Source organism: Nycticebus coucang, chromosome 2 (genome assembly GCF_027406575.1).
Source record: "Nycticebus coucang isolate mNycCou1 chromosome 2, mNycCou1.pri, whole genome shotgun sequence".
In the NCBI taxonomy this organism is placed as follows: domain Eukaryota; kingdom Metazoa; phylum Chordata; class Mammalia; order Primates; family Lorisidae; genus Nycticebus; species Nycticebus coucang.
The window spans coordinates 10920350-10941759 of record NC_069781.1 but is presented as its reverse complement, the minus strand read 5'-3'; the positions used below and the strand labels follow the sequence as shown (position 1 = coordinate 10941759).

General features: G+C 49.6%; 1 protein-coding gene across 2 annotated transcripts in view; it reads left to right on the top strand.

The window, feature by feature from the left end:
• The first annotated feature begins 304 nt into the window (after positions 1-304).
• The window catches only part of MVB12B (multivesicular body subunit 12B), a 177517-nt gene continuing 156411 nt past the window's right edge, over positions 305-21410 (top strand). The window contains exons 1-2 of one of the 2 annotated variants that reach the window (XM_053562258.1): positions 305-820; positions 14446-14568. In XM_053562258.1, coding sequence (XP_053418233.1) covers positions 755-820; positions 14446-14568 — 189 coding nt within the window. In that variant the 5' untranslated portion in view covers positions 305-754. Of the gene's footprint in view, positions 821-8950; positions 8970-14445; positions 14569-21410 lie in introns of those variants that run through there. The other variant, XM_053562264.1, reaches the window with a different exon arrangement.

Genomic DNA, 21410 nt, shown 5'->3' with positions numbered 1-21410 from the left:
GGTAAATCATGCGCCCCGCATAAGGGGAGGCCGAGAATTGCTAGGAGACTGGGGTTAGTCTGAGACGCTGGCTGAGCTCACCTTAGGTCAGCTGGGGCGGTGAGAAGAGCCGAGGGATTCTGCGGTTCAGTAATGCCTAGAAAGACTGGGTGGGCGGGGTGTCCCTAGAAGAGGCCAACTTTCAGCCTGTGGGCCCGGGGCTTCCAGGGATCTGCGGCTGAGCTGAGGTCTGGTCGCGGGTACAGCGAGGCCTAGGAGAGCTAAGCCGGCTGCCAGTTCCCGGAAAAGAGCAGGTTGGGGGCGGGGATAATCGATGCCCCGGGCTGCAGGGGCCGGGGACTCCCGGGGCTGTGAGGCTGGCCTGGGGTCGCCCGCGGGCGCGCTGAGGCCCTGCCTGGGGCTGACCGGCTGGGCCGCGGGGGAGGCCGGCGGAGGCGGGGAGCCGGCCGGGGCTGCGGCGCGGGCTCCGGACGCCAGGGCTCCCGCTCGCTCCTCCCGCCCGAGCCAGCCTCGGGCGCGCGGCGCTTTCCGCGGACCGAGCGACGGAGCCGGGAGGCCGGAGTGCGCGGCCCGCGGAGGGAGCCGCTGTTGTTTTGTTGCCGCCGCCGCCGCCGCCGGGCCGCGCCCCGCCCCTCCCGCCGCCGCCGCCGCCGCCGCCGCCGGTGCCGCTCCCCGGTGAGGCTCGCGCTCGAGCTGCGGCGCCGGCTCCCGCCGCCTGGGCCCCGGGCCCGGCCCCTCCCGCGCCGCCCGGGCGATGAGAAGCTGCTTCTGCGTGAGACGGAGCCGGGACCCGCCGCCGCCGCCGCCCCAGCGGGGAACAGTTAAGTGAGGCCCGGGCTGGCCGCGCGCCGCGGAGGCTCGGCCGAGCCGGCCCTGCAGCTCCAGGGCGGGCGGACGGGCGGACGCGGGCCCCGGGCCGAGGGGCTGGCGGGCGGGAGGAGCTGGGCCGCGCCGAGGCCTGCGGGCTCCGTGCCCGGCACGCCCCGGGGACAGGCCCGGGCGGCCACTGCCGAGCCCAGAGCGCGCCGCGCCTGTCGTCCCTGCGTCCGGCCCTGTGACGGGAGGCGGGCGGGAGCTGGGGGGGCCGGGCGGGTGAGGATTTCCGAAAGCCACCTTTGCTCCCACCTGTGCTGAGGCCGCAGCGGCCACCTGGGCACGGGTTGCTTGACCGGCCTGGGGTCCAGCTCTAAGTGGTCACGTGGGTGAGACCAAAATGCACCTGACCCTCAAGCATCACCTGGGCTGTTTATTTTTGTGACCTGGACACAGCAGAGAGGACACCCAAAGCCCAGGGCACCTGCCTGCAAGGTGAGATGAGACCCAGAGTTCTCATCTGGGAAGGACGGAATAACGATGAGCGGGGACTCCAGCACTAGCCAGGCTCCAGGGACAGAGCCTGGGACAAAAGCTGTGGTGTGCCATCAGCGCCATCAGATCCTCAGAGGTAGACTCAGGAGCATCTTTATCCTCTTTGTTATCAACACACAGCTATTCTAAATTGTCAGTTTTGCTCACCATTAAAGATGTGACTCTTGAGCAAGACAGAGAGGAAGGCCACAGAAGGGCAGCGGCAAATGGCTGTTGCCCTTCCTCTGCTCCCTGCCCCCACCCAAGAACCAGAGCCCACTCCAATTTCTGCCACAAAACCAGACAGCAGGCCAGCTCCTCTTAGGGCCTTTGTCTCTGGTGGTTCCTTCTCAGTCTAATCTCATTGTACATTTCTCGACAGCTGGCTGGATCTCATCTCCTTTTAACAGAGCTAGAAAATCTTATCAGCTGCGCCAGAAAAGCCATAGAAAAGTTAGAAGATAAGCTCTTGAAGGCTAGACTAACCGAAAAACTCAGCATGCTTGGAAGTTTAGTTACAGGAGACGATGATGCCTTTTGCTGGCTGGAAGTCGTGTGGGTACCTTGAGATATTGTGCCACCACTCAGAATCTTTAAATGGGGCTTCTGAGAGATGAGGCTTCCGCTGAGACCCGGACAGTAAGACCCATGTGAAGCACTTGATGTGGTGATTACGGGTTTATTTGAAACTAAAATAATCTCTTGTCCCCATTTTTCATTCCTTCCTTCTGGCCTTTAGGTCACACTCCTGATTGCAGCAAAAGGCGGCTGAATGCACAGTCTGTGCCCTGCCTCCGTGCTGCCGTGGGCTTTCTCCACTTCTGGCTTGAGTGTTGCAGCATGGTTATGTGCAAGAGGGTTGAAATAGGACCTTAGCTGAAGTTTTGGCTTTCCTACTTTACTGTGTATTCTTTGACAAATTAATGACGTTTCCTGAGTCTTAATTTTCCTCATTGGTAGAGTGAAACTAATGACAGTATTTAACACATAAGATTATGGTGAGAAGTAAATGAAATATTGCTAGAGAAGTTTTAGCTCAGTGCCTGCCATATGGCAGAAGATCAATAAAAGTTATTGGTTATTACTAAAGGTTTGTTAACTGATAATTGAGAAGAGTAACTTATTTATTTATTTTTAGAGTACCTTTCTGCTTGTGACTATTATATCACTCTTAACAGGATAACTAAAAAGTGATGGTATAGTAGAAAGAACACTGGGCTTGGATTCAGGGATTGGGTTGGAATCTCAAGCTGCCTCCTGGACCCCTCGTGACAGTAGGCAAGGCACAGAACCTTTCTGAATCCCCATTTCCCTGATGTAAAAGTGGCTCGAGAATAAAGCCTACTGTCATATTTGATCAGGAAAGGTGAATGAGCTAATGTATGTGCCTTCATTTGGCATTGCAGGAGATGATGGTCTTTAGGAAATTTAAGTGGGATTCAGCCTCCAGTGGCAGATTTGGATTTTGGGGGTCTGATGTTTATAAATTTATTACTGGGGGCTATAAGAATAGAATACAAAGCTCAGCACGTAGCTCAGCTCAGACTGGAGCTGGTGGGTTTGAACCCAGCCTGGGCCTGCCAGACAACAATGACAACTACAACCAAAAAATAGCCGGGTGTTGTGGCATGCACCTGTAGTCTCAGCTACTTGGGAGGCTGAGGCAAGAGAATCGCTTAAGCCTAGGAGTTTGAGGTTGCTGTGAGCCATGACGCTACAGCACTCTACTGAGGATTACATAGTGAAACTCTGTCTCAAAAAAAAAAAAAAATAGACTATAAGAATATCTTGCATTTGCACATGTTACAAAAGCACATGACCATATGAACACATTGCTGGATGCCCTCTCAGGTCCTGTGCAGGGGTAAGGGCTTAATCTCTATCAGTTTCATGGCAGATGGGCTTCAGGGAGATCAGAATCCAAATGGGCTAGGCCTCTCTGCTTAGTTTGTTGGAAGAGCTCTATGCTCAAAGAGTGACATCCTTGCCACACTGCCATGTAATGATAGAGTCAAGACATTGGAGTCAAGCATGGGAAATGTCAGAGGTGCTATTATGATGATGAAGATAACAAATGACTACATGGGTACATGTGGTTGGGCTGAGAACACTGTATTTAGTTGGCTGCGGTTGAGTGCACGGAACCTCCTTTGGTGGTTGGGTTGTGCAGGGGAGGCCTGGGTTTGAGCTGCCTCACCCCCAGGCCATTCTCCTTCTCTCCCACACCTCTGGATGGCATTTCACTGGCCCCACTGGCTCTTCCTGGCCTTCTGCTCTCTGGGCTGCCCTTAAGAATTGTAGTTTCTCTGTACCATCCGAGTCAGATCTCCTCTCTCCAGCTGCTTGGGAGGCAGAACCCTGGCAGGGGGTGCTTGACATTACCTCCCGTGTTGGGGACATCCTGTGGGCATGTGTTTGGTTTTCTTAACATGATTCTGGTCAGATGTGGAACTGGAGCTTGTCCAGGCAGATACATGAGAGCCTGGAACCCAGGGGTCACACACAGGAGCTTTGTAGCTCCTGTTTCCCTGAGGACTGGAGGGCTATCTTGTTGGATCTGTGGCTAAAATCAACACCAGTAAGCGCTTCCTTCTTTCATTGCCTCCCTCCCTTCCTTCCCCCCTCTCTCTCTGTATATTTGTATACATAAACATACTTTTTATAAAAAAAAAAAAAGATACTGATTAGCACAGCTAAATCTTCAAATGAATATCCTCTGATCCTTTAGAAAAGAAAAATAAATGAGTTTTTAGAGGGCTAAATATGCCTGAAGTGTTTATCAAAATGCAGATTCCAGGGCCTCATACCCAGACTTTATTGAATCAGAATCCCTGGGCAAGGAGCACTAGAATCTGCGTATTTAACAAACACCTTGTGTTATGCTTATGCTTACTGAAATTTGGTAACTGCAGTTCTAGATGCTTTCTAAAAAATGATAAAGACAACATAAAATTAACCATTTTTAAGTGCTTAGGTCAGCGGCATTAAGTACATTCCCACTGTTGTACCATTAAGTGCCAGAACTTTTTCATCTTGCAAAACTGAAACTCTATAGTCATTATATAACTTTGAATTTCCTCCCCCACACCGCCCCTGCAGCCACCATTGCATTTCATGATTCTAGGACTTTGACTGCACTAGGCACCTCACAGAAGTAGGGTCAAATAGTGTCTGTCTTGGGCGGCACCTGTGGCTCAGTTGGTAAGACGCCGGCCCCATATACCGAGGGTGGCAGGTTCAAACCCGGCCCCGGCCAAACTGCAACCAAAAAATAGCCGGGCATTGTGGCGGGCACCTGTAGTCCCAGCTACTCGGGAGGCTGAGGCAAGAGAATCGCTTAAGCCCAGGAGTTGGAGGTTGCTGTGAGCTGTGTGAGGCCACAGCACTCTACCCGAGGGCCATAAAGTGAGACTCTGTCTCTACAAAAAAAAAAAAAAAAAAAAATAGTGTCTGTCTTTTGTGAGTGGCCTATTTCATTTGGGCATATCCCCAAGGTACATCATTTGGTAGCATGTGTCAGAATTTCTTCTCTTTTTAAGGCAGAATAATATTCCGTTGAATATATATGCCATGTTTTATCTGTTCATTCACAGATGAACACTTGGGTTGCTTCTATCTTTTGGTTTTTGTGAATAAGGCTTCTCTGCCTATGAATGTACAAATACGTCTTTGAGACCCTGATTTTAATTCTTTGGGATATATACCTAGAAGTAGGAGCACATGGGAATTTTATTTTTAATTTTTTGAGGAACTGCCGCAAAGTTTTCCATAAAATCATTTGGCTGCATCATTTTACATTCTCATTGGCAGTGCGCCCAAGTGTCTAGTTTCTCTGGCGTTTGTTATTTTCTGTTTTTGTTTTTCAGGGTTTTTTTTCTTTTTGTAACAGTCATCCTAATCCGTGTAGGATGATATGTTGTTATAGTTTTGATTTGAATTGCCCTAATGGCTAGTGATGTTGAACAACTTTTCATTCACATGCTCTTTGGACATTTGCATATCGTTTTGGGGAAAATGTTGATTCAAATTTTTTGCTCATTTTTTAATTAAAAATTTTTTTTGTTGGCGGCGGCGCCTGTGGCTCAGTGAGTAGGGCGCCGGCCCCATATGCTGAGGGTGGCGGGTTCAAACCCAGCCCCGGCCAAACTGCAACCAAAAAATAGCCGGACGTTGTGGCGGGCACCTGTAGTCCCAGCTGCTTGGGAGGCTGAGGCAGGAGAATCATGTAAGCCCAAGAGTTAGAGGTTGCTGTGAGCCGTGTGACGTCATGGCACTCTACCGAGGGTGGTAAAGTGAGACTCTGTCTCTACAAAAAAAAAAAAAAAATTAAAAATTTTTTTTGTTGAGTTGTAGGAGTTCTTTGTAGATTCGGATATCAATTCCTCATCAGATATGTTGATTTGCACATATTTTCTCTAGTTTCATACATTGCCTTTTCTCTCTGTTGATTGTTGTTGTTGTTTTTTTTTTGTTTGTTTGTTTGTTTTTGAGTCTCACTCTGTGCCCTGGGTAGAGTGCCACAGCATCATAGCTCACAGTAATCTTAAACTCTTGGGCTTGAGTAATCTTGCCTCAGCCTCCCAAGTAGCTGGGACTACCTGTGTGTGCCACTATGCCCAGCTAGTTTTTCTATTTTTAGCATCTCACTCTTGCTCGGGCTGATCTATAACTGCTGAGCTCAAGCAGTCCACCCGCTTGGCCTCCCAGCATGCTAGGATTACAGGTGTGAGCCACTGCCCCTGGCCTGTTGATTGTCATTTGATGCCAATTCTGAATGCTTTTCACACATTATAACTCTATAGAGAAAGTATCATCTTAGTCATTCTAATTTTATAGGGGTAGAAACTCAGGCCCTATTTAGTAACTTGCTTGGGGTTACCTATGGGATTACAGCTCAGGTCCTTCTGCATCCAGAGCCTGTGTCCTCTCCTTCCCTCTGCTGTGCCTGCCTTTCCCCCACTGAGCTAATAGCACTAGGAGCCCAGTGGAGTCTCAAGGAAGGGGTGGGGGTGGAGGGTTGGGGGGGTGGTTTGAGAAACAGCTGCAGGAGAGAATCTACCAACGGAAGACTGTGGAATCTCTTCCTTCACACCACTGGAGTGCTCCTTCCTGTAAGTCTGTATCATTGCTTAGACCTAAGAAATAGCAGACAAGTAAAGACAAGTTCTTTGGTCCAGTTTGGTTGTTTTTTGGGTTTAAGCATCGCATAAACATGTCTCAGAGCCCATGTGCTCTTTCAAGTGCCCCGAGTGTTCAGCTCCCAGCACTGTGCTTTTGTTGATGCTGTGTCTTCTGCCTACAGGACTTCTCAGCAGTCCACACCCTCTGTCGTGCGGGGAGGCAAGTGTTTCAGTCACCTCTCCTTGCCCCTCTAGGGAGAAGGAAGTGTCCCTCCTTTGCGGTCCTTCTCTTCTGTCCACACCTGAGAGCTCCATGTCTTATTTGTTGCCTCATCACCCAACACCATGCAGCTTCTTTCTGGCCATGCACATCCAGTCTCAGCCCCAGCCTAGGCCAGAAACTGTAGTTCTACAAGCTCTGCAGGCATTCTTCTCCCAGCCAGCCTGCACAGCTACTGGCTCCTGCGAGGCCCTCCTCCGGCCTGGGGCTCCCCAGAAGTCCTGCAGCCTCTCCTCCCTTCCTTTGCCCTGGTGTGGCCTGGGGCCCTTGGTGACCCCGTCCTGGGTTCTCACTGGAGGCCTGGCTGTTCTGCTCTCCTTGTTGTTGCCCCTGTTCCTTTAAGTGCCCTTCTTAATCCAACAACACTTAGAATTTTGAGAGGATGGGAATTTCATTGGTTTATCCTCCTCCGTCCATTCATAATCCATTTATTGTGTACTCACTGGGAGCTGGGCACCGTGGTAGACATGATATATCTTTGAACAACTTGTATTCTGCTAGGGAAAGCATCGTAGAGGCAAGGTAGTCCTGCATGATGGCAGGATTCTGAGTGACATCACCTCTGTGGCTGGGCAGTTGGAGAAAGTTGGAGTGGGAATGGCAGATGTGAGCTGAATTTTAGTGGTGGGCAGGGGCCTTAGGTGAGGAACTGGGTGTTTTTGGCTGACCTGTGAGGGGCAGGAGGGAAAGAGAGGCTCTGCGGTTCCTTCTAAGGCTTTTCTCGCATTCTATACATTACTTATCCGCTCATCAAACCCCTAATGATTCATCCACTCATCAAACCTACTCTCTTACACTCAGATTTGGACTGTGGACTAGCCATGTCAGCGTCAGCTGGGAGCTTGTTAGAAACACAGCTTCTCAGTCCTGTTGAATCTGTATCTTAGAGGGTGATGTTCAAGAATCTCCATTTTCACAACCTCTGTTGGTGATTCTTATGTGTTAAAGTTGGATAACTCCTGCTCTAGAATGTGGACCTTCCATCTCGTCATCTCTGTACCCTCGTCCTTAGCCAGAGGTGCTCCATACACATCAGTGGACTGACTGGATGCTGTTAGGGATTGGGAATGTGAGAGGATGCTTCAGGGGAACATGGCAGGCCAGCCAGGTTGGAGGTGTCCCTGGGACATGTGGGTGAACACAGCCAGCAGGACACCAGGTAGACATCTCTGAGTCTCAGGAGACAAGCCCAGAACTGGGGGTAATTTAGAAGTCATCAGAATACAGGTAGAATGATTAGATGACCAAATATATGAAAAGAAACTCAGATGACTCATTGAAAGTCAGGAAGGAGAGTAGTGAGCCTGGCTTGCCTGAAGCCAAGTATTCTGTTGATTCTCTGCAGGTGCTGTGGCCATCGGGGCAAGGATGTTGCTCTTAGCACTGAATATTCAGGAGGCCATTGCTCTTGGGGCGTCCTGAGATGGTCTCATTTGTAGGCATCTGCTTTCTGTCGGGGTCTTCCTTTTTCCTGTAGCCCCACCAAGTAAGATGTAATGGGAGTGGGCAGGAACAACCCTCATTTGTCATACTTTGAGGCTCACATGAGTACTGGAGAATGCCTCAGCCTTGAACTATGTTCCTCGGTTTCTGCAGAGTCGGGCCTGTATGGGGCAGGGCTTTGGCCAGGGCAGTGCTGTAGAACTTGATCCTGGATTTATTTTTAGAGAGTGAATTCCGGAAACTAGCTTTGCCCCATAGGAGTTGCAGCAGCCTGAATCCTGGGCCTGCCTCACATGGTTTATGGAAAATCTATGTTTAGTAATCAAATGGTTAATATAAATCTAAGCATAGTTCAGATTAGATTGACACATTTATACACCAAATTCTTCTATTAGGAGAAACAGCCTTTACTGGGGGGTAGTGAGGGGAAGGAAGTGCTTACAATTATTAATTCCCTAGCTAGAAAATTCTTTGTGATCTGGGAGAGCTTAAAAAATATTTGCTTCAGTTCCCCAACATCTTAGGAGCTCTCCTAGCAGCCTGTGACCTGTTGCCACCTGATTATACTCAACAGCATTTCTTAGAGTGATCTGACTTCTGATTAGTCACCAGGTGATCCGTCTATACAAAAGTTTAGGAGATGCTGGGCTGCTACGCAGAGGTTCCACAGTGACAACTCCCAGTCTGCATACTGTCTCCCATGGGTAGCCTGTGAGCTGGCTGACCATTAGGCTGGGTGCAGCATGGACACTGGCCTCAACGTGCAGCCTTCTTAGGAGGTAGGTCTGTGCATCTTTGCTGCAAGGAGGTGGCCGGGTGTGTGCGTTTGTGTATGTTGTGGTGTGCACTGTGAAACCTGGCCATGAGCTCCCTCTTTAGGGACAGGGCAGTGTCCTTCTGTCTCTTGTTTGCAGTTAGTTGTCAGCAGAAAGGTGCCAGTAATCGTGGAGCACCAGAGGTGGACGTGGATTCCCGCAGACCATCACTGGGAAACAGGCGTAGACCTCCCCATGATGGCTGGAGCAGCAGCTTTCACTGGGGGACCGTCTGTTTCCACCAACCACCTGCTCTTGTGCCATTTCCCATGGCGAGTAAAATATTTAATCCCATTCTCTTCCCCAGCCCTCCAAAGTGGGAGATGTGGGCAAACAGGTTATGTCTGTGATGCCTTGGCTTTGGATTTCAAGCAAGCTGATCACAAGTTCTTCCTTCTGTAGGGATTTAATTAACCCACTGGTTTTGTCATTTCAAATATAGTAGCCTGATTTCACCTGCCCCCCCTTAGTACTTTGAAATTGTTCTCAAAAGTTGTGCGTGAGTCATGCCTTCGGCCCTGACCAGCAGTGCTGGCGCAGCTTCTGAGCCAGCCTTCCTGGCCACGGCAGGAGCCCGAGATGGCAGGGAGGCTGGGGCCCAGGCCCACTGCCCTCAGGGCCTCCTTTGAAGGCAGCACCCCCGCCCCCTGCAGTTATTGGCCCCTGAAAGCACTTTAAACTCCTCAGCCCACACCCTGCTGTGGTAAGGGCCTCTGGTGCAGAGAGGGCTAAGCTTTGTTAGTTGGGTTTTGATTTCAGTACAGGAGTTGATAAAACGAGATAAACCCCAGGCTCACTGGGGCTGTGGAAATTAAACAGAGATGATATCAAAGTTCCCCTGAGTTTTCAACTGTGATACAGTAGCTCAGTTTTCTCCCAGACTGGGGCCAGGAGGCACGCCTTTGATTCTGAAACAATGTTCAGCATCAGTTAAGCCCAGCACTGCTGACTTTTAGGGATTAAGCACACTGTTGTAGTAATTCTTTGATCAGCTACAAGGAAGCAGTGTGCCGTCTGTATGAAGAGGCTTTATAGTTAAAGTTCATTTCTCCATGAACCAGGATGACAGCACTGGCGAGGTGCTGCCGTGCTGGGGGCCGTCTCCCACGCTGTCTGCAGCCTTGCAGTCAGAAGCAAGAAGAGGCTCCCTCTGGCCTTGCACAGTGTTCTCTGGTATGGTGTGGTACAGGGCTCCTCAAACTTTTTAAACAGGGGGCCAGTTCACTGTCCCTCAGACAGTTGGAGGGCTGGACCATAGTTTAAAAAAAAAAACTATGAACAAATTCTTATGCACACTGCACATATCTTATTTTGAAGTAAAAAAAACAAAACGGGAACAAATACAATCACACCGCCTCATGTGGCCCATGGGCCATAGTTTGAGGACCCCTGGTGTCGTAGAAGAAATCCTGCTGGTTTGGAAAGTACCTCCCCCTAACCCTCCCTGCCTGTCCAGCACACACACACACACACACACACACGCGCGCGCTCTTCCACCTTGCAGAGGAGACACACACACACACACACACACACACACACACACACACACACACGCGCGCGCTCTTCCACCTTGCAGAGGAGCCCTGAGGGATCAGACAGAGGAAGAGCTGCCTGAAGCCAGGCTCTGCAGCACCCATCCTTGGAAATGGTCTAGCAGAGGCTGTATGTCCACTCGGAAAGGTTGGGAGGGGAATTGGGACCAGATGACCTCTGAGGTTAAATCTGAGGACCAGCTCCAAGTCAGATGTGTCTCCCTGGCACCCCACCACCTTCATTCCTTATCTGGCGTTCATTGAGAATTAACTTGGATTGGCTCAATCCAAGTTTTGAAAAATTTCAGCATCCAATGTCTTCTCATCCAAACTAACAGGTCAACTTTTGGTGATTCCTGTGGAGACCCTCTTTGCAGCCACATCTGGGGTGGCACAGGTTTCCACACTTCATGTACCCACTGCCCACCCCCACCAGTCCTGCGGCTTCCAGTTGGTAATGGAGCCCCTGTGAGCTGCCGATCCAGCTCGCGCTGCACTATAGATCAACCTATTCCCTCCTGTGCAGTGCTCGGATCTCCCTCATTAGGCCTAAATTTACCTCCATCCTACACAAACATGGCCTTAGCTCATTTTTATTGTTGTAAATTATTTATGAGGGGAATGTTGAATCTTGAAACTGAGGTGTGAGGAAAATTAATCCCATGTTACTTTTATCATTCTCTACTCCCCCCCACCCCCCACTTGACTTATTGAGCTGTGGCTAGAGAAAGAAGAGCTTCGGCATTTTAAAATATAATTAGTGTCGAAACGGCTTTCTCACTTGGGTGGGTGTTGGTGCCTCTCTCTTCTTGGAGGCAGACCAGACCTGGAGAGGGAGACGGTGGTCCCCCAGGTGTTGCTGTCCACTGGTTGCGTGGTATTTGAAAAGTTGAGACCTCAGTTTTCTCTCCTGTAAGATGGGGCTAACAAACGGGCTGTCTCCCAACTCTGATGTGAGTGTCTACTGAGAGGAGCCTGGGAGAGCTTTTGGAGACTTGCAGAGTGCTGTTGCCATGCAGCAGAAGTGTGTTCGCCTGTTCTGCGTGCAGTTAGGATTTTGCGATAGAGGTGGGTGCTAGGGGAGGGCTGCTGAGATGAAGGCAAGAGTGGTTGCAAGCAGGCCTCTGGATTTTACATTTTAGTCCAGACAGGTTAATGTTGGCCTTACACCCGGCTCCCTTGCCCTCCCCTCTCTGGTTGGATTTCTCTGTGGGCTTACATTAATGGCATCTTCTTCCCTCTGGTAGAGGCTTGGCCTGTGACCCCGGGTGGCTGAGTGTGCTGCGGTGGTGCCATCCCTCCCAGCTTGAGGCTCCACGCAGCCTGGGAAACGGTGGAGTCCTAGTTAATAAATGGCCTTTTGTTAGGAAGGTCAATTGAAGTGCCGGTAGAGACGCTGTTAAAAGTAATTTGCAGTCAGAAAATATGTAATTCAGGGCAAGCCGCTTTGAGTGATGGTCTCTGCCATGGATATCTTGGGCGTTTCTCATTAAAAGCTTCCTTGGCTGATGGTGGCGCTTCCTCCACCCGAGTTGGCCACAGCCATTTGTCTACATTTCACAAAGGCTGCCTTGATCCCCAGGGTACAGCAGCTGGCGGGGAAGGAGAGGGAACAGTGGGCTCTCGGCAGCCACTCTGCTCAGCCTTGGGCAGGCTGGGCTGTGACCAGCACAGACACAGCCCTGACTCCTTTGTCTGCGTGGCTGGGGGCTGCTGCAGCCATCTTGGCGTCTGCAGCTGGGCTGTGCCTGGGTGCACTCTGGGAGCAGCATTGCTTCTGTGAGAGCGAGTTCACCCTCCTGCAGTTGAGAGCGCGCTTCAGAGCAGGAAAGCCATTGTCATCAGTACCCTGGGGAGGATGTTGTGACCAGAGGACATGGCAATGAATCCATCAGCAAATAAGATACTGTTTATTAATGCTTTCCCTCTCTCTCTCTCTCTCTGATAGTAGAGGCCGTACTTTCTATAAAACAAAAAAACCACTTACCTCACTTGTTCTTTATTAAATTCACAGCATGGTATTTTAGCTCTGGCAAAATCTGTACATTCTGTTAATGAGTTGTTAATTGCAAAGCATTTTTGGTAACCAACAGCAGGTACTAATATTTTGCAAACTGCAGCAGTGTTATTTTCATGTTACCATAATACAGGATTTTTCAAGTGCAGAGACATTTTGATCAGTGCCTGGTTTGGATGGGGCAGGTACAGACATTTAATTTTAAATCTTTATCGAGGGCATGCATGCGTATTCACGCAAATATTTACTTAATGCCCATGGTGTGCAGGAAGCACTAAGCCCTGTGCTTTTCATAGATAAACCTCCCTGGCAAATGAAATTTGAAAGCAGGGAATGATGTAGTGATGCAGCTTGGTATCCTCCCCCCACCTCCCCTGGCCATCTAGAAGGGAATTTTCAGTTAACTTAAGTAAAACAGAATGTAATTCAGCTTTTGTCATAAGCAGAAGCTGAGTGTGTTGCTGTGCCAGGCGCTTCCTAGCCTTGATCATGGACTTGGCTCCATAGCATTGACAAGGCCATTTCCGGAGCCTTTTGTGGGTTCCATTGACTTCATGGGTGACTTGCATACAGCATTTTGATTGTTCCTGTTTAGGAGGCTGCAGGCATTTTAATGGCCTCTGCCTTTTCTGATTCTAGGCTAAGAAGCAAGACTATACCTCCCGCCTGTATCATGAGGCAGGGTGTTTGGTTTGCTTTAAAAGTAGTAACCAGCCTTGAGGGATCTGGCAGACCTACAGCCAGTGGAATTTAATTGCTGCAGAAGGAGGTGGAATTTGACTTGCTCTTTTTCACTGCTTGTCCTTTTAAAAGTACTTAGATTCATTTACATAAGGTGTTGCCTCTTTGATTTGCTTTCTGGTGCACTGCCACTCCACCTGCCCAGACCCAGTGCTCTCTGCGTTCCACCTGTCTCCTCTGGTCACATCAAGATACAGTCAGCAGCAGAATAATAATTCCATTTTCCTTCCCTTTGTCCCAAAGTGCCCAGCAAGAATTATGGTCATTGTTAGTGTTTGGCTTTGAGTAAATGCCCACATGACCTGGGGGTGAAACACAATGAAAGGCTCTGCCAGTCCTTTAGGGAGTGACGCCTACCACAGTTCTGGCCAGTTACACTGGACCTGTGCGCCCCAAACCCTGCCAGTCTCAGCTGCTTTTTGCTGAGTGCCTACTTTGCACCAGGGGTCTCTACCAGGCCCTTCATTTACATTGACTCTGGTCGGTGTTCTCACAACAGCTCTGCAGGTGTCAGTATCATGACCTTATATTATAGTTGAGAAAATTAAGTCTCCAAGATCAGTGTTGCCCCAAACCACCAGCTAGTCAGTTAGAAAGCCTGGATTCTAACACCATTCCTTTACCCCATGGCCCACACTCTTTCGTCTGTGTGTTTGCAAAGTTCCCTGCTTATTTGCAAAGCTCTGCCTGCCGAAAGTCTAACCTTGGTTGTGGTAGAGGCTGAATTTGGAAGTCTGCACTTCTAAGAAGAGGTTGTAAGGGAAAGAAATGAAAGGTGGGGTTAGACTTAGCTGTGTCTGATTTATCCTCAGAGGAGTTACTGGTATCTGTTCAGAAATCAGGCAGCTAGACAGTAGAGTTGAAAGTAATTTGCTTTTGGGTTTGAGTCAGAATTACCTCCTAAGAGCAGGGACAAGCCCTCGTTAATTAACTATGTTAGCTCAGCGCTCGAAGCTAACTTGGGAAGAGCAGAGGCCATTTGAATCCCTGATCTGAGGAAAGGGTCTGGTGAGGCCAGGGCCCCTTTAGCTGATGCAGGTGCACGGAGCTTAGCTCAGGGTATTTGCCCTAAGATTCTGGTTCTCTTTGTATTGTTCATTTTAAAGGCTAGGCTTGAATTTCATGCTTTCTTTTTCATTTTCTGAACCAGGACCAAGCCACCATGCCTGAAGTCAAAGACCTTTCAGAAGCCTTGCCAGAAACGTCAATGGACCCCATCACAGGAGTCGGGGTGGTGGCTTCCCGGAACCGAGCCCCGACAGGCTATGATGTAGTAAGTCTAGATACTAGATTGTACTTTTTGGTCACCAATTCAATTGGTATTTATCTCCTGTTTCCAGGGACCTGTGACACTTGTGTGTGAGATGTGCTTCTTTCCTGTGGGAACTTAAAATGGCCAAGGGTAGGAAAGCCTCACTAATGGAGGGCATAGGGAGTGGCCTGGGTTAGGAGTCAGAAGACTGGTGCTCAGTGAGGCGGTCTCTTGGCCTGGAGTGGGGCCAGGTCACTTGGCCTCTGTGGTGGTCGCTTTCACCTTCTGTAAGAGGAAGGGGTTGGATTCATGGGTTTCCATGTCACTTCTAGTGGTGACGTTTCATAGGAAGGATCCAGAGTCTCTGAAAGACCCTTGGTGGCTGACATGTATTGCCCTGCATGTATGAATGTCTTGAACATATTATCAGGCATTTGTATAGTTTTTTTTTTTTTTTTTTTGAGACAGTCTCACTATGTCGCCCTCAGTAGAGTGCTGTGGCATCACAGCTCATAGCAACCTCTAAGTCTTGGGCTTACGTGATTCTCTTGCCTCAGCCTCCCGAGTATCTGGGACCACAGGCATCCTCTACAATGCCTGGCTGTTTTTTTGTTGCAGTTGTCATTGTTGTTTCAGCTGGCCCAGGCTGGGTTCGAACCCGCCAGCCTTGGTGTATGTGGCCAGTACCCTACCCACTGAGCACAGGTGCTACCATGCCTAGTTCTTTACAAGTTTACAAAGCAGTTTCTTTTTTTTTTTTTTTTTTATTTTTGTAGAGAGAGAGTCTCACTTTATGGCCCTCGGCAGAGTGCCGTGGCCTCACGCAGCTCACAGCAACCTCCAACTCCTGGGCTTAAGCGATTCTCCTGCCTCAGCCTCCCGAGCAGCTGGGACCACAGGCGCCCGCCACAACGCCCGGCTATTTTTTGGTTGCAGTCTGGCGGGGGCCGGGTTTGAACCCGCCACCCTCGGCATATGGGGCCGGCGCCTTACCGACTGAGCCACAGGGGCCGCCCTACAAAGCAGTTTCTTTACCATGAACTCACTTAGCTCTCATGAGCCCCTGGAAGGCTGGGAGGGCAAGTAGCTTTATCTCCACTGTGCTGATCAGACCAACCTAAGCCCCAAGAAGTGAAGTGACAAGAGTTCTACTCTTTGGACATGCAAATAATTAGGACCAGACCTCCTCCCAGGACAGTGTGTCGCTGGCCATACCATCCCAGTTTAGCAGAGAACTTCCCTTGCTTTTCAGTGGAAATCTGTGCTGATGAAAAGTCCTGATAATTGGAACTGGTTATTCTGTTGTTTCAATAGATAAATTCTGATTTGGGTGGAGCTTAGAAAATATATAGGAACACTAGAAGGATTTAACTAACATTAAATATTGTCACGTGTTCTGAGACTATGGTGCTCTTGTTGTTATTTTCCTCATTTTGCTTATGATGTTTAATTCTTGTTCATTGCGAATGTGCACCAAGAATACATAAAAATAAAAGAACGTGCATCTCATTTGCCAGCGCTAAAGATGTGCCACGGTGACTAGGTTAGTGTCTGATGCCCCCAGGGTGAGAAGGGTATGACGCCTGGCCCAGCAGAAGCCCCGAGGCAGGGCTTCTCGAGCTCGTCACTGTTGACATTTGGGGCCAGACAGTCAGATGACTCTTCCCTGTGCAGCTGTCCTGTGAATGTATGATGTCTACTGGCATCCCCGGCATCTGCCTCGTCCACGCCAGTGGTAGCTGCCCCTTCGCTCCCCGTGGTTGTGACCAAGAGTGTCTCTGGACATTGTTAGAGGTCTCCAGGCAGAGGGGGTGGAGGGACAAAGTCAGCTTTCAGGGAGAACCACTGCAGTCACTGTGGGCCGTGCTCAGTTTGCCTGCACTGGGCCTGGATGGTAGAAGAGGAGCCTGTTGAGGTGTGCCGTGTCCTTTCCCTACTGTGTGAAAGCTCACAGACATGGTGAAAGTGAAAGAACAAGAGAATCTTTCCTAACAAACATTTGAGTGTTACCTGCTGCCTGACTTCAAAGCCTGCTTTGAATGTATAACTTTTCATAAAATAGAATCATTACCGTATGGCTTTGTGCCATAAAACTCTTGGGGAAGCTAATAAAAATGTTCCTGATGTTAGAAGCCAGAGTATCTTTTGATGAATTAGGTATGAAGCAGCAGGTCGTGAATCAAGGCCAGGGCTGGGCACTCCATTCTGTGAGAGGATGGGCACGGGGTCACCCTCCTGGGAGGGCACCAGGGAGCTTGAGCCCAGGGTGGGGGTCTCCCCATCTTCCTTGAGTCCTCTTTTGTTGATCTGTATCTTTAACTTTCCATTTGTACCTTTGGGGTCATCCCGCATGCTTGGCTAGTGGGTGGCAGATGGCCTTTGATAGTTTGGCTTTCTGGAAGTCTCGGTGAGCCTGACAGGAGCAGAATCTATCCCTATCATTTTCTCCTAACATCTAGCTCAGGGCAGGAGAGCACAGTGTCAAATGAGTAAAATTAATAAGCACATTGCTCGATTGTGCTGTGCCGTGCATTTTAGTGGGAGGTGAGGAGGGCAAGGGGCTCGAGCTAGTCACCCTGTAATTACCCAGCCTTTGCATGGCCGAGATGGAGACTGTCCGGGATCCCTCTTAGAGCTCCTCTGGGAAGAGGACTCGGAGTCATCTCTTGGTACTGGCCCCTGGACTATTCTCAGATAAGCATCTTGTTCCCCAGAGATTTGGCCTCTAGTTCCAGGGGGAAGGCGGGGAGGGCAGGGTGCGAAGAGGGACATCCCATTCCTTTTATCTGAAGTTTCATATTAAGTCAACATCAAAAACAAAGTGCAGGCACTCTGTGGTGGCCAGGCTGCAGAAGGGCTTAGACAGAGCTGCAGTGGAGGGGGAGCCCTTCTGTGGGTTGGGCGAGACTTCTCTCTGTCCATCACAGCTGCTTTTAGATTAATCTCTCCCTGTGCCTGGAATGCATTAAGCACTGAGGCCACATAGCCCCAAGTGGCTGGCACCAGCTGGACTGCTGACCCTGCCGGCACAACTGCTTTACAGTGAGCTTAAGCCCCATTGCTGCTCAAAGTAGAAGATGCCAATTCAATAATTTCCCTTCTCTCTGGGTCAGGGAAAGCTTCCTAGGCTAGGGGCTGGGGATTATTTGCTAAACTTCTCAATTTATTGTCCGTGTCTCCGTCGTCCTCTGTGAAACAGCCTCCCTGTTCTGTTCTGCAGCCACACTCTCACTACACGTGGCGGCTGGTGCTGCTGTTCCCTTGCAGAGTCAGGGGAGGTCTCTTGTGAACTTGTGAAGCCACAGTACCTGGTGGAATGACTGTGTCCCAGGTGCCCGGCATCTGCCCAGGGTAGTGCATGCTATTTTATCAAATGTGGATGGTCAGTGTTCAAAGAATCGTAATGCTCTACAAAGTACTTCTGCTACAGCCTTTGGTTTACAAGTCACTTTGGGGATGTTGTTCTGGGCCATAAGGGACTTGGAGCTGGCCATCACTGAGGGTCTCCACAGTTGTCTTTCTGTGTGTTTTCAGTGATGTGCATCCTGCACTTCATTCCTACAGCGATTTTTCTTTTTTTTCTTTTTTTGAGACAAAGTCTCACTATGTTGCCCTCAGTAGAACGCCGTGGCGTCACAGCTCACAGCAACCTCAAACTCTTAGGCTTAAGTGATTCTCCTGCCTCAGCCTCCCAAGTAGCTGGGACCACAGACGTCTGCCGCAATGCCTGGCTATTTTTTTGTTGCAGTTGTTTGGCTGGCTCGGGCCGGGTTCGAACCTGCCACTGTTGGTGTACGTGGCTGGCGCCGTAACCACTGTGCTACGGGTGCTGAGCCATGATTTGTCTTTCTAAACAAATGCTTACAACTCAAAGACAAGCCTCAAAGCTGTTATTTGTGAGATGACTCTTTCTAAAAAAGACACAGCTTTTTTTCCTTGATAATATACCTTTTAAAATCAAAAACATGAAAGAAAATTTCAGCAATATGGAGAAAGTGAGAATAATCACACACTGCAGAATGTTTTAATCGTGTGTTTATCCAACTTATTTTTTGAGTAGTCTGTGCCAGCAGGGGCTGGGGAAATGGTGATGAACAAGACATGTGGTGTCCTGCCTTCACTGAGTGTACAGTCTAGGGGGCGAAAGGCGACCAAGAGCTTGCAGATACGTGCACAGTGGAACTGTGGTAAGGTATTCGAAGGGAAGTACTTAGGCACTATTTATGTTTGAGATCTGACTTCCCAGATCTACACATTTCTCATAATAAATCTCAGATTCTGACAGCATGAGCCCTTTACTTCTAGAAGTTGCTTCCAGAAATTGCTAATTGCTCCCTTCTTTCTGTGCAGTGGGCCCTGCCGAGTGTTGGAGCCTTTCCTGGGACACGGCCTCAGCTGTGCTCAGGACTTCGCAGCTCCGACTTTCTCTCCTGCTGCCCCACGGCATCTTTTTTGTTGGTGACATCTGTGAGGTTGCCTTTTGGCTGGGTTCTGCTTTCTGCCCACCTTTCAGGCCCATGCGAGGGCTGGATGCTGCTCTTCCTGCTTCCTTCCTTGCCTCCTGTGACCCTGTGGTGGTGGGGAACCCGTGGCCTTGAGTCTGCTTGTGGCCTTCCGGATCCTTGAGTGCAGCCTTTTGACTGCATCCAGTTTTTAAGTTTAGATTGGGTCAAGGGGCCACACTTGGGGATGTGGAGGGCCATGTGTGGTCTTAGGGCTGCAGGTTCCCCACCCCTGGGTAATTTATAAAGAACAGATTTATTTCTTACAGTTCTGGAGGCTGGGGAATCAAAGTTGAGTGTCCCGTGTCTGGCCAGGGTCTTGGCCGGAGGTGGAAGGGCAAGAGCATGTGAGCGAGCAAGAGAGGGCTGGACTTGTCCTTTTATCAGGAACCTGCTCTCGAGACAAGGCCATTAACCCTGCACGGGGCAGGGCCCTGATAACCTCCTCACCTCTTAAGAGTCCCACCTTTCAACACTGTTGCCTGAGGATTAAGTTACCAACATGTGAACTCTGGGCAACACATTCAGACCATAGCACATGGTTTCCCACAGAGCAGCTGATACCACATTCACTTTTAATGAGACTTTTCAGGGGTTTTGGGGATAATGGGAATGAGATAGTAAAATTTAGATGATCTTGACACCTGCAGAGGTCCAGGTCCATCCTCAGACCCTTTCCTTGCCTAGCCCTCTCTCTGTCTTGTTTTTGGCTGCCTTGTTGCTGTCTGCCTCAGAAAGGTGTTCAGAGCTACCACACCTTAGCATCCAGGCCAGACGGAGTCCTAGCTTCAGAGAGACTAAGGGGTCTTTTTTTTCTTTTTTCTTTGCTCTCATCTAAGACTTCATCCATTCCCTTCCTGAGAAGGTCTACCCCCCAACACAGGAGTTTTTCTGGCACAGTGACAGGGTAGCCTGGAGCTCAGTGACTGTTTCCAGAAGTCCAGGTGAGTGTGTGTCAGTGTCCTGGAGCACCCACATCAGAGTCCCCACCTGATGGTGTCTTCACCCATGGGCGCATCTATAAGGGCCGAATGACAATATGCACATTTGTGTCAATTGCAGGCAAGAATATGCTCCCCGAGAGGTTTCTCCAATAACCATGGAAAGGACAAGTATCCACATTCCTGGATATAGCAAACAGGATTTCAGTACATCTCACGGCCCCACCTCCTTCTACTCACTCCTTCTCTAGCCCCATTGACCCTCTCACTTTCTTATGTTCAGAATAAGTAGAAACTTTGTATCATTATACTTAGAACCCACTTTTTTCATATTTCAAAAATGCCTATACTCCCTTTTTTTTGAGACAGAGCTTCAAGCTGTTGCCCTGGGTAGAGTGCTGTGGCATTACAGCTCACAGCAACCTCCAACTCCTGGGCTTAAGCAGTTCTCTTGCCTCAGCCTCCCAAGTAGCTAGGACCACAGGTGCCTGCCCCAATGCCTGGCTATTTTTTGGTTGTAGTTGTCATTGGTGTTTGGTGGGCCCAGGCTGGATTCTAACCTGCCAGCTCAGGTGTATGTGGCTGGTGCCTTAGCCACTTGAGCTACAGGCACCGAGCCACCTCCCCCTTTTTAAGTATAATTTTACTCATCTTTCAAAACCCAGTTACCACAGCTCCTTAGTGAAGTCTTCCCTGACACTACCCATTCACTTATTTATTTGCTTATTGGTCTCACACACATTTACTGACCACCTCTCATTGTACAAAGGGTTGGAAATCTAGCGTTCTGGGAAGATTGGGCTCCCTATGGTGGAAGGTAAGAGCTCTGAGGATGGCAGGTAGGTGAGGCCACAGCCACATGGAGGAGCTTGGCTCTTACTCTAGGGTGGTGGGAGTCATCGAGGTGAAGGGAAAAAGTTTCTTGTTAAGATTTATGTTTTCAGGCAGCGCCTGTGGCTCAGTGGGTAAGGTGCTGGCCTCATATACCAAAGATGTCGGGTTCAAACCCAGCCCTGACCAAATTGCAACAACAACAACAACAAAAATAGCCAGGTGTTCTGGCCGGCGCCTGTAGTCCCAGCTACTTTGGAGGCTGAGGCAAGAGAATCTCTTAAGCCCAGGAGTTGGAGGTTGCTGTGATCTGTGACACCACAGCACTTTACCAAGGGCGATAAAGTGAGACTCTGTCTCTAAAAAAAAAAAAAAAAATTTATGGTTTTAGAAGGTCACTTGGTGTGTGCACATTACAGCATTTGGAGGGGGTGAGGAGGTTTGGAGGTGGTGTCAGTGCAGAGTGGGAGGGTGTGGCTACACCGGGCTGATGACAGTGTGTGAGGCAGGAGATGGGTCAGAGCAGGGTGATACAAGGTGTCTCTCTGGGCGGCCTGGTGGATGCTGTGCTTCTGTTTGGGTAGGAACA